The 13,542-nt window shown below is 36.3% G+C and overlaps 1 protein-coding gene across 2 annotated transcripts in view; it reads left to right on the forward strand.

The window, feature by feature from the left end:
- Positions 1-13,542, forward strand: part of LOC144442510 (E3 ubiquitin-protein ligase TRIP12-like) — an 84,301-nt gene that overhangs the window by 67,798 nt on the left and 2,961 nt on the right. For both annotated transcript variants that reach the window (XM_078131872.1, XM_078131873.1), the window contains 7 exons: positions 1-17; positions 2,909-3,063; positions 4,992-5,156; positions 5,718-5,882; positions 10,044-10,157; positions 11,876-11,970; positions 12,184-12,287. The exon at positions 1-17 is cut by the window's left edge and continues 98 nt beyond it. In XM_078131872.1, the coding sequence (XP_077987998.1) occupies positions 1-17; positions 2,909-3,063; positions 4,992-5,156; positions 5,718-5,882; positions 10,044-10,157; positions 11,876-11,970; positions 12,184-12,287 (815 nt within the window). The remainder of the gene's footprint in view (positions 18-2,908; positions 3,064-4,991; positions 5,157-5,717; positions 5,883-10,043; positions 10,158-11,875; positions 11,971-12,183; positions 12,288-13,542) is intronic.

Here is a 13,542-nt window from a genome sequence, read left to right on the forward strand (position 1 = left end):
ACTACCTGACCCAAGAGGTAAGAGTCAATGACAGGAATCTTCTAATTCATTATATATCTAATATGCCTGTATGACTTGGTATTGTAGACGTGGAGTTGCATTGTGTAGTCAGTGTGAAATCAGACATGACGTACCAATACTGGTATTGTAGAAGTGGAGTTGCATTGTGTAGTCAGTCTGAAATCAGACATGACGTACCGATACTGGTATTGTAGAAGTGGAGTTGCATTGTGTAGTCAGTGTGAAATCAGACATGACGTACCAATACTGGTATTGTAGAAGTGGAGTTGCATTGTGTAGTCAGTCTGAAATCAGACATGACGTACCGATACTGGTATTGTAGAAGTGGAGTTGCATTGTGTAGTCAGTGTGAAATCAGACATGACATACCAATACTGGTATTGTAGAAGTGGAGTTGCATTGTGTAGTCAGTCTGAAATCAGACATGACGTACCGATACTGGTATCGTAGAAGTGGAGTTGCATTGTGTAGTCAGTGTGAAATCAGACATGACATACCGATACTGGTATTGTAGAAGTGGAGTTGCATTGTGTAGTCAGTGTGAAATCAGACATGACATACCGATACTGGTATTGTAGAAGTGGAGTTGCATTGTGTAGTCAGTGTGAAATCAGACATGACATACCGATACTGGTATCGTGGAAGTGGAGTTGCATTGTGTAGTCAGTGTGAAATCAGACATGACATACCGATACTGGTATTGTAGAAGTGGAGTTGCATTGTGTAGTCAGTGTGAAATCAGACATGACATACCGATACTGGTATTGTAGAAGTGGAGTTGCATTGTGTAGTCAGTGTGAAATCAGACATGACATACCGATACTGGTATTGTGGAAGTGGAGTTGCATTGTGTAGTCAGTGTGAAATCAGACATGACATACCGATACTGGTATCGTGGAAGTGGAGTTGCATTGTGTAGTCAGTGTGAAATCAGACATGACATACCGATACTGGTATTGTAGAAGTGGAGTTGCATTGTGTAGTCAGTGTGAAATCAGACATGACGTACCGATACTGGTATTGTAGAAGTGGAGTTGCATTGTGTAGTCAGTGTGAAATCAGACATGACATACCGATACTGGTATTGTGGAAGTGGAGTTGCATTGTGTAGTCAGAGTGTGAAATCAGACATGACATACCGATACTGGTATTGTAGAAGTGGAGTTGCATTGTGTAGTCAGTGTGAAATCAGACATGACATACCGATACTGGTATCGTGGAAGTGGAGTTGCATTGTGTAGTCAGTGTGAAATCAGACATGACATACCGATACTGGTATTGTAGAAGTGGAGTTGCATTGTGTAGTCAGTGTGAAATCAGACATGACGTACCAATACTGGTATTGTAGAAGTGGAGTTGCATTGTGTAGTCAGTGTGAAATCAGACATGACATACCGATACTGGTATTGTGGAAGTGGAGTTGCATTGTGTAGTCAGTGTGAAATCAGACATGACATACCGATACTGGTATTGTAGAAGTGGAGTTGCATTGTGTAGTCAGTGTGAAATCAGACATGACATACCGATACTGGTATCGTGGAAGTGGAGTTGCATTGTGTAGTCAGTGTGAAATCAGACATGACATACCGATACTGGTATTGTAGAAGTGGAGTTGCATTGTGTAGTCAGTGTGAAATCAGACATGACGTACCAATACTGGTATTGTAGAAGTGGAGTTGCATTGTGTAGTCAGTGTGAAATCAGACATGACATACCGATACTGGTATTGTGGAAGTGGAGTTGCATTGTGTAGTCAGTGTGAAATCAGACATGACATACCGATACTGGTATTGTAGAAGTGGAGTTGCATTGTGTAGTCAGTGTGAAATCAGACATGACATACCGATACTGGTATCGTGGAAGTGGAGTTGCATTGTGTAGTCAGTGTGAAATCAGACATGACATACCGATACTGGTATTGTAGAAGTGGAGTTGCATTGTGTAGTCAGTGTGAAATCAGACATGATGTACCGATACTGGTATTGTAGAAGTGGAGTTGCATTGTGTAGTCAGTGTGAAATCAGACATGACATACCGATACTGGTATTTTAGAAGTGGAGTTGCATTGTGTAGTCAGTGTGAAATCAGACATGACATACCGATACTGGTATCGTGGAAGTGGAGTTGCATTGTGTAGTCAGTGTGAAATCAGACATGACGTACCGATACTGGTATTGTAGAAGTGGAGTTGCATTGTGTAGTCAGTGTGAAATCAGACATGATGTACCGATACTGGTATTGTAGAAGTGGAGTTGCATTGTGTAGTCAGTGTGAAATCAGACATGATGTACCAATACTGGTATTGTGGAAGTGGAGTTGCATTGTGTAGTCAGTGTGAAATCAGACATGACGTACCGATACTGGTATTGTAGAAGTGGAGTTGCATTGTGTAGTCAGTGTGAAATCAGACATGACATACCGATACTGGTATTGTAGAAGTGGAGTTGCATTGTGTAGTCAGTGTGAAATTAGACATGACATACCGATACTGGTATTGTAGAAGTGGAGTTGCATTGTGTAGTCAGTGTGAAATCAGACATGACATACCGATACTGGTATTGTAGAAGTGGAGTTGCATTGTGTAGTCAGTGTGAAATTAGACATGACATACCGATACTGGTATTGTAGAAGTGGAGTTGCATTGTGTAGTCAGTGTGAAATCAGACATGACGTACCAATACTGGTGGTGGGGAGTACGTTAACAGTATAATAGAAATATTGTCAAAATCATATATAGATATTAAATCACCCAATAGTTTTCTTTGCTCCTCAGTGAAAATATGAGAGACCTATGGAGCCTTGTGACTATGAATTGCTAGACATTGTATAGTTATGTTTATTAAATAAGGTAAATTTATACAATGTATAATTTTGTTTATTCTAACAGGAAGCCAGGAAGGAGTCATGTACATTCATACACCAACAGGTCTTTTCCCCTCACCTCTAGCAAAAAGTCCAAAAGTTGGTCACTTAGCAAAAGTCAAGAACAAATTTAAGTTTATTGGCAGATTTGTGGCGAAAGCTCTGATGGATTCAAGAATGGTAAATACTAAGTTTTATTATAACCACATATAACTGATCAGTAAGACCTCAGTCAGTTTCTATACAACCACATATAACTGATTAGTAAGACCTCAGTCAGTTTCTATACAACCACATATAACTGATTAGTAAGACCTCAGTCAGTTTCTATACAACCACATATAACTGATCAGTAAGACCTCAGTCAGTTTCTATACAACCACATATAACTGATCAGTAAGACCTCAATCAGTTTCTATACAGCCACATATAACTGATCAGTAAGACCTCAGTCAGTTTCTATACAGCCACATATAACTGATCAGTAAGACCTCAGTCAGTTTCTATACAGCCACATATAACTGATCAGTAAGACCTCAGTCAGTTTCTATACAGCCACATATAACTGATCAGTAAGACCTCAGTCAGTTTCTATACAACCACATATAACTGATCAGTAAGACTTCAATCAGTTTCTATACAGCCACATATAACTGATCAGTAAGACCTCAGTCAGTTTCTATACAACCACATATAACTGATCAGCAAGACCTCAGTCAGTTTCTATACAACCACATATAACTGATAAGTAAGACCTCAGTCAGTTTCTATACAACCACATATAACTGATCAGCAAGACCTCAGTCAGTTTCTATACAACCACATATAACTGATAAGTAAGACCTCAGTCAGTTTCTATACAGACACATATAACTGATCAGTAAGACCTCAGTCAGTTTCTATACAACCACATATAACTGATCAGTAAGACCTCAGTCAGTTTCTATACAACCACATATAACTGATCAGTAAGACCTCAGTCAGTTTCTATACAACCACATATAACTGATCAGTAAGACCTCAGTCAGTTTCTATACAGCCACATATAACTGATCAGTAAGACCTCAGTCAGTTTCTATACAACCACATATAACTGATCAGCAAGACCTCAGTCAGTTTCTATACAACCACATATAACTGATAAGTAAGACCTCAGTCAGTTTCTATACAACCACATATAACTGATCAGCAAGACCTCAGTCAGTTTCTATACAACCACATATAACTGATAAGTAAGACCTCAGTCAGTTTCTATACAACCACATATAACTGATCAGTAAGACCTCAGTCAGTTTCTATACAACCACATATAACTGATCAGCAAGACCTCAGTCAGTTTCTATACAACCACATATAACTGATCAGTAAGACCTCAGTCAGTTTCTATACAACCACATATAACTGATCAGTAAGACCTCAGTCAGTTTCTATACAACCACATATAACTGATCAGTAAGACCTCAGTCAGTTTCTATACAACCACATATAACTGATCAGTAAGACCTCAGTCAGTTTCTATACAACCACATATAACTGATCAGTAAGACCTCAGTCAGTTTCTATACAACCACATATAACTGATCAGTAAGACCTCAGTCAGTTTCTATACAACCACATATAACTGATCAGTAAGACCTCAGTCAGTTTCTATACAACCACATATAACTGATCAGTAAGACCTCAGTCAGTTTCTATACAATCACATATAACTGATCAGCAAGGTACGGAGATCTCAGTCAATTTCTAACCTTGTAAGCATAATATATAACAACACTTTATAGGGCAGCCACCTTGATAGAATAGCCACCTTCATAGAATAGCCACCTTCATAGAATAACCACCTTCACTCTTATGAGGCAGCCACCTTGATGGGACAGTCACCTTGATAGATATTGTGTCCTGGGTGGTTACTATACACAGGCTTGACTACATTATGTCTCCTGGGTGGTTACTTTACACAGGTTTGACTACATTATGTCTCCTGGGTGGTTACTATACACAGGCTTGACTACATTATGTCTCCTGGGTGATTACTATACACAGGTTTGACTACATTATATCTCCTGGGTGGTTACTATACACAGTTCTGACTATATTTAATATTTCAGATTGATATTCCATGGAGCGTTCCATTTTATAAATGGATGTTAAGTGAACAGTCAACCCTTGGTGCCTCAGATTTACAGTATGTGGATGGTTTTATTGCCAAGTCCTACAAAGAATTAAAGGATATATTAAGGCAAAAGAAGAGACTAGAACAAGACCAATCACATGTGAGTATAAAAACTAACAGACCAATCACATGTGAGTATAACAACTAACAGACCAATCACATGTGAGTATAACAACTAACAGACCAATCACATGCGAGTATAAAATGTAACAGACCAATCACAAAATATTCCCCAAAATAAGTTGTTACAAATGCCAAACTTGGTATATTACATGTTACAGATACCAAGCATACAGCTGTATAATTAGATGTTTTTTCACCAATATTTATCTTAGTCCTGCGTAAGAAAATACAAGTGACCTAAGGGGCCTTTGTCACTACTCATATCCAGTGACTCTTAGTGACAACCCTTTGGCTAGTGTATTTTCAGGCTGAATGAAGAAAAATATTGGAGAATAACATGATTATACCAGTGCCAGTAATAACAAAGATAAATCAGGGAAAGTAATGGCAATTTTGAACGTTTTGACTCATATTTCAGACACAGCAGAGTCAGTGATGTAGACATGCGTTGCCATGACACATGACCAAAGTATATATTCCATATATTTGGCTCCACTTGGTTTGTGCATGGTATAATTTAGTACATTCTTTGTTACAGACACCAGCTAGCCTACAGTTAGCACTAGACAGCCTTACTATGGATGGATGCTCAGTGGAAGACTTGGGTCTGGATTTTACATTACCAGGTTATCCAAATATAGAACTGAAAAAAGGTGGTCAAGATATCGCAGTCACAATACACAATCTTGAAGAGTACCTACAGGTATGTTGTCAGCAGTTTACTGATACTGTACATCGTTATACATAACAGTTTACTGATACTGTACATCATTATACATAACAGTTTACTGATACTGTACATCATTATACATAACAGTTTACTGATACTGTACATCGTTATACATAACAGTTTACTGATACTGTACATCGTTATACATAACAGTTTCCTGGTACTGTACATCGTTATACATAACAGTTTACTGATACTGTACATCATTATACATAACAGTTTACTGATACTGTACATCATTATACATAACAGTTTACTGATACTGTACATTGTTATACATAACAGTTTACTGATACTGTACATCGTTATACATAACAGTTTACTGATACTGTACATCGTTATACATAACAGTTTACTGATACTGTACATCGTTAAACATAACAGTTTCCTGGTACTGTACATCGTTATACATAACAGTTTACTGATACTGTACATCATTATACATAACAGTTTACTGATACTGTACATCATTATACATAACAGTTTACTGATACTGTACATCGTTATACATAACAGTTTACTGATACTGTACATCGTTATACATAACAGTTTACTGATACTGTACATTGTTATACATAACAGTTTACTGATACTGTACATCATTATACATAACAGTTTCCTGATACTGTACATCGTTATACATAACAGTTTACTGATACTGTACATCATTATACATAACAGTTTACTGATACTGTACATTGTTATACATAACAGTTTACTGATACTGTACATCGTTATACATAACAGTTTACTGATACTGTACATCATTATACATAACAGTTTACTGATACTGTACATCGTTATACATAACAGTTTACTGATACTGTACATCGTTATACATAACAGTTTCCTGATACTGTACATTGTTATACATAACAGTTTACTGATACTGTACATCGTTATACATAACAGTTTCCTGATACTGTACATCATTATACATAACAGTTTACTGATACTGTACATCATTATACATAACAGTTTACTGATACTGTACATCATTATACATAACAGTTTCCTGATACTGTACATCATTATACATAACAGTTTCCTGATACTGTACATCATTATACATAACAGTTTAATGATACTGTACATCATTATACATAACAGTTTCCTGATACTGTACATCGTTATACATAACAGTTTACTGATACTGTACATCATTATACATAACAGTTTACTGATACTGTACATCGTTATACATAACAGTTTACTGATACTGTACATCGTTATACATAACAGTTTCCTGATACTGTACATCATTATACATAACAGTTTACTGATACTGTACATTGTTATACATAACAGTTTACTGATACTGTACATCGTTATACATAACAGTTTCCTGATACTGTACATCATTATACATAACAGTTTACTGATACTGTACATCGTTATACATAACAGTTTACTGATACTGTACATCGTTATACATAACAGTTTACTGATACTGTACATCGTTATACATAACAGTTTACTGATACTGTACATCATTATACATAACAGTTTACTGATACTGTACATCGTTATACATAACAGTTTACTGATACTGTACATCGTTATACATAACAGTTTACTGATACTGTACATCGTTATACATAACAGTTTCCTGATACTGTACATCATTATACATAACAGTTTACTGATACTGTACATCGTTATACATAACAGTTTACTGATACTGTACATCATTATACATAACAGTTTCCTGATACTGTACATTGTTATACATAACAGTTTACTGATACTGTACATCGTTATACATAACAGTTTACTGATACTGTACATCATTATACATAACAGTTTCCTGATACTGTACATCATTATACATAACAGTTTACTGATACTGTACATCATTATACATAACAGTTTACTGATACTGTACATCATTATACATAACAGTTTACTGATACTGTACATCATTATACATAACAGTTTACTGATACTGTACATCATTATACATAACAGTTTACTGATACTGTACATCGTTATACATAACAGTTTACTGATACTGTACATTGTTATACATAACAGTTTACTGATACTGTACATCATTATACATAACAGTTTACTGATACTGTACATCATTATACATAACAGTTTACTGATACTGTACATCATTATACATAACTGTTTACTGATACTGTACATCGTTATACATAACAGTTTACTGATACTGTACATCATTATACATAACAGTTTACTGATACTGTACATCGTTATACATAACAGTTTACTGATACTGTACATTGTTATACATAACAGTTTACTGATACTGTACATCATTATACATAACAGTTTACTGATACTGTACATCATTATACATAACAGTTTACTGATACTGTACATCGTTATACATAACAGTTTACTGATACTGTACATCGTTATACATAACAGTTTACTGATACTGTACATCGTTATACATAACAGTTTACTGATACTGTACATCGTTATACATAACAGTTTACTGATACTGTACATCGTTATACATAACAGTTTACTGATACTGTACATCGTTATACATAACAGTTTACTGATACTGTACATCGTTATACATAACAGTTTACTGATACTGTACATCATTATACATAACAGTTTACTGATACTGTACATTGTTATACATAACAGTTTACTGATACTGTACATTGTTATACATAACAGTTTACTGATACTGTACATCGTTATACATAACAGTTTACTGATACTGTACATCGTTATACATAACAGTTTACTGATACTGTACATTGTTATACATAACAGTTTACTGATACTGTACATTGTTATACATAACAGTTTCCTGATACTGTACATCGTTATACATAACAGTTTACTGATACTGTACATTGTTATACATAACAGTTTACTGATACTGTACATCGTTATACATAACAGTTTACTGATACTGTACATCATTATACATAACAGTTTACTGATACTGTACATCGTTATACATAACAGTTTACTGATACTGTACATTGTTATACATAACAGTTTACTGATACTGTACATCGTTATACATAACAGTTTCCTGATACTGTACATCATTATACATTATATTATAGCATTACCAATTCCAGTGAATTTTGTGACGTCATCGCTGTACATTATTACTGATAATGTACGCCGTTATTGGGCATCGCGGCCCCGGAACGAGCATAACAATACAAGCTTATGTACGTACGTGTGTCGCTAGGATTAGTATTCAGCTTCCGGGCCGAACATGGCAGACGATGTTCAGCGCTGTGTATATTATACGTTGTTTTGCGTTTCTCGGTCTACAAATTCACTGGAATTGGCAAAACTATAAAATAATAACAATAATGTATGCCCTCCCAGTCCATAATGGACTCAAGCAAACTTTGCACTCCATAATGGGCTCGGCTGTCGCCTCGTCCATTATGTCGTTCAAAGTTTGCTTTCATCCATTATGGGCTGGGAGGGCGTACATTATTGTTTAATTATAGTAATTCTTATCTTATATGATAAATATTTATATAAGTTATAGTAGTTTAAGGAGATGTTGTGCCTAGTAAACATACACTACTATACCCAATCTGATTAAAATCTGATGTGGTGAAAGCAGCTAGATGTCTTTATTTACCTCTTATTTCCATTGTTTTGCATCATTTATTTTCTATTGGGTGATAGCCACCTTCCCATATCTGACCCTGTGTAATAGAAAATCTCGTTTGAATCTCAAGGATCTTGAAAGGTTTCTTCAACTAATCAACACATTTCATTCAAAGTCGTTTGGAGAGACGGTGCTGCCACGATGGATAGCGTCGATCTTCCGTGTGTACGTTTGCTTGTATGTTTTTTCAATTTCTTGAGCTGCCAACGTAGCACTCAACCTGATTGGCTACTCAAAATATATATTACATATATTACACACAGTCAGATGTTGGAAGGTGGTGATCACCCGGAACAAAACAAACAACATAAAATGATGGAAATAGAGGTAAATAAAGACATCTAGCCGCTTTCACCACATCAGATTTACATATATTACAGACTGAAGTATAGTTTGTTCATCATCTTGTTTTCAGGAGAGTTGTTATTGTATCATTTTACCCATAGAGTTAACATCACAAGTAGTAATACTAATAAAAAGGAACATTGTGTTCATATTTGTAGGCATTGGTTAAAATTACCTTACTGGAAGGTGTATCTCGGCAGTGTGCAGCTTTTCGGGAGGGTTTTGAGTCAGTGTTTCCAATATCAATTCTCAAGTGTTTTTATGCAGAAGAGGTGAGTAACAACTCTGTTCAAATGCTGAAAATAACTAAAGATCACACGCTATACTTTATGTACCAGAGAGTGAGATAAACATAAGTAATAATAATAATAGAACCATGCCACATGAGTTCCATTGTGAGGTGAGTGCTCAGGGTTATTAGCACTCATGCTTGCAGTGTTTTCTTGCTACACTTGTGGAAGTACGGCCACAGAGAACTCATGCCCCGAGTACACCACACTTGCACTCATGCCCCGAGTACACCACACTTGCACTCATGTGTCATGGGTTCTGTTATGTTATGGCTTGAAAATGTGAGTTAAAATATGCATATGTGTGTGTGTGCGTGTGCGCGTGCGTGTGCGTGTGTGCGCGCTTGCATGTGTGTGTGTCTGTGTGTGTGTCTGTGTCTGTATGAATGTGTGTGTGTGTGTGTGTGTGTGTGTGTGTGTGCAGCTGTCTCAGAGAAAGAAAGCTGTCAATGACTCAATTCACATAAGTAGAAGGACATGATACACAACTAGTAGAAATCAAAAGTACACTGTGTGTAGCCAATATTTACTTTTTATACTAGCTTAGTGATCCAGATTATCCAATTCAACAGTTTATCCTGAAGAAGGCAACAGTCATGTCAAAACATAGACATGAAAACAGTAAGCTGGTCAGTGGTTGTACATCAACAAACATATATACTGTAACTACTGTAAACACTAATTAAGGGCAGGTATTAAATTTAGAGAATTACATGGACTGCAAAAAGTTGCGAAATTAAACCCCCGTTCACAATAAAGCCAGGACGTAAGGGCAGCTACCGGGTCACGTTGCATCACCTCTAAGTAAAGTTATTGCACATGCGCAAACAAATCTTCCAATCAATGCACATGCAGTTATACACAGAGAACAGTTTGTATTAGAAATAAGAGCTTGAATATTTTGAAACCTTTTGGGTTGTTTCTTCATACTATTATCAAAGATTTTATGCAACACAAATAGAAAACATGAATTTAAACACACCTATGCAACATGTATTCCCACTCATGTAATACACACATACAGGATAATACTGTACATACAACAAACACAATCAACTGACAGGGGACTTAAGTTTATCTTTTGATCTATGCACTGTATAACGTTTTTGATAATCAATCATCATTAAAAAATAGACAACTACATTTCTTTCTGGACTAACATATGATTAAAAAATGAAATCAAATGTCGTTAAATAAAAACAACAGGAATAAATTGAAGAGTAATACTGCACAGTTCATCAAAGGCAACACGGTAAATAAAACGACATACTGATAATGTTCTGTGTGACAGTTTTCAATCAAATATATAGTCAGCTTATGGGAAACAGGACAGAATACCAGACTCCCTAAATCTGCTACACAACAGTTCTTTACGATGAGACAATTCTTGAACTGCTGACACTAACCACTTAGCATGGATTGGCTTCAGGTACAAGAGTTTCATATCAAATATCATGTCGCTTTCCTCTGTCAAAGATGCACACACTTTGTCGGGGTGCCACTTCTGAAACTCTTCAGTAGGTCCTTGAAATATTGTAGGTGTTTGAAGTTGCACCTTGTACCTGTGTGCTGGGGTACAGCAATGTTGAGATAAAGAGATTAACTCTGGACAAAGACAAAGAGTGGATTAATTATCTGTTTCTCCTTGTAATGACACCTCCATACTTCATGATCAATACTATTTTCCTTTTCTTTTTAAGATGGATCAGTTGTTGTGTGGTACTAGTAGTGAACCATGGGATATGAAAACTCTTATGGAATGCTGTAGACCAGACCATGGTTATAACCATGATAGGTAGGTATGCACGCACACACACGTGCACGCACACACACACACACACACACACACACACACACACACACACACACACCAATTAAAACAACTTTAAACTTTTTGTTCCGTAAGTTTCGCAACTCAACTTACTTTTGTTATAAATTTAATGGCGTTACAAATGAGTACGTAGAGAGATAAATACATTACCATTTATCTTAATTACTTGTATTACAGTCGTGCAGTCAAGTATTTATTTGAAATCCTAACATCATATACTACAATACAGCAGAGACGATTCTTACAGTTTGTGACAGGCAGTCCTAGATTACCAGTTGGAGGTAAGAAATTATTTGATGGCAGTTTAACTTGGCTACGATATTAGCACAACTGAACTGATATGGTTCAGTAGTGCTATGGGCATGGTGCAGTGTCTGTCTGTTTGTGTATGTGTGCTTGTGGATGACTTAAACTCAAAAACCACCAGACCAAATGCCTTGGTATTTGGTTGGGACATTACTTGTGGTGTCTAGTTGGGAAGTTGCTAAAATCAAATTGATTGCAACTTAGGTCTGTGTTTTGGATCAAAAAATATGATTTTGGTAAAAAAAAAAATTAAACTCAATAAGCACTGGGTTGCTTCACCTGAAATTTAGTGAAGATGTTGATAGGGGTGTGTACACAAAAGATTGTTCATGACATGGTGATCCCATTGGTGAGATGCAAATGAGGAATAAAAATGTGACGTTTTGGTAAAAAAATCTTTACTTCCAAAAGTATTTGGTGGATTTGGCTGAAATCTCATTGGGATGTTTCTGGGAATGTACAGATCAAGTGGTATTAATTACATGATTATCCCATCGGTGATATGCAAATTAGGGGCTTAACAAATGTGATGTTTTTGGTAGTGTCTCAGGATTTTTTTTTCTGTGTGCTGGCAATTACTTCCAGTGATTTTCTGTTACGCAGACATATACACACAATCCCACCTAATGCTACAGAGATCCATTCAGGTTTGGAACTCTGTGACAGGTCTATGTTGCCCAACAAACATAGCACCTGTGGGCTCCCTGTGAGTAATCATCCCCGACTTTGAGTCATTACTCCAGGAGTCTTTTGAGAGACATGGCTGAGTGACACAAGTGTACCCATCAAGTCTGTAGAACACTCGCCCTTGGTTTGGGTTGGTCACAGAAAAATCCCCATTTCCAGTGGGATTCAAACCCATGATCTCCCAACTGCTAATCCTGTGTGCTAACCACTACACTACAGGGAGCCAGTTTCTGTCAGGAATATTGAGGCCATAGAAGTGTACAGAAATTATTGTTTTATTGATCTCATTCAACCATTAAAGATATGTATGGGATACTTAGCATAATGTAACAAGTGTATATAGTGGCACTGCAATTAAAACCTCCTTGAGGTTGCTTAGAAACATTCTCTAACTGATGACCTTATCCCTCATAAACTTCATTTTAGACAGATGATATGTGAGTCAATGTTTTTTAGGCAGGTGATATGTGAGTCAATGTTTTTAGACAGATGATATGTGAGTCAATGTTTTTAGACAGATGATATGTGAGTCAATGTTTTTAG

Source organism: Glandiceps talaboti, chromosome 11 (assembly GCF_964340395.1).
Source record: "Glandiceps talaboti chromosome 11, keGlaTala1.1, whole genome shotgun sequence".
NCBI lineage: Eukaryota > Metazoa > Hemichordata > Enteropneusta > Spengelidae > Glandiceps > Glandiceps talaboti.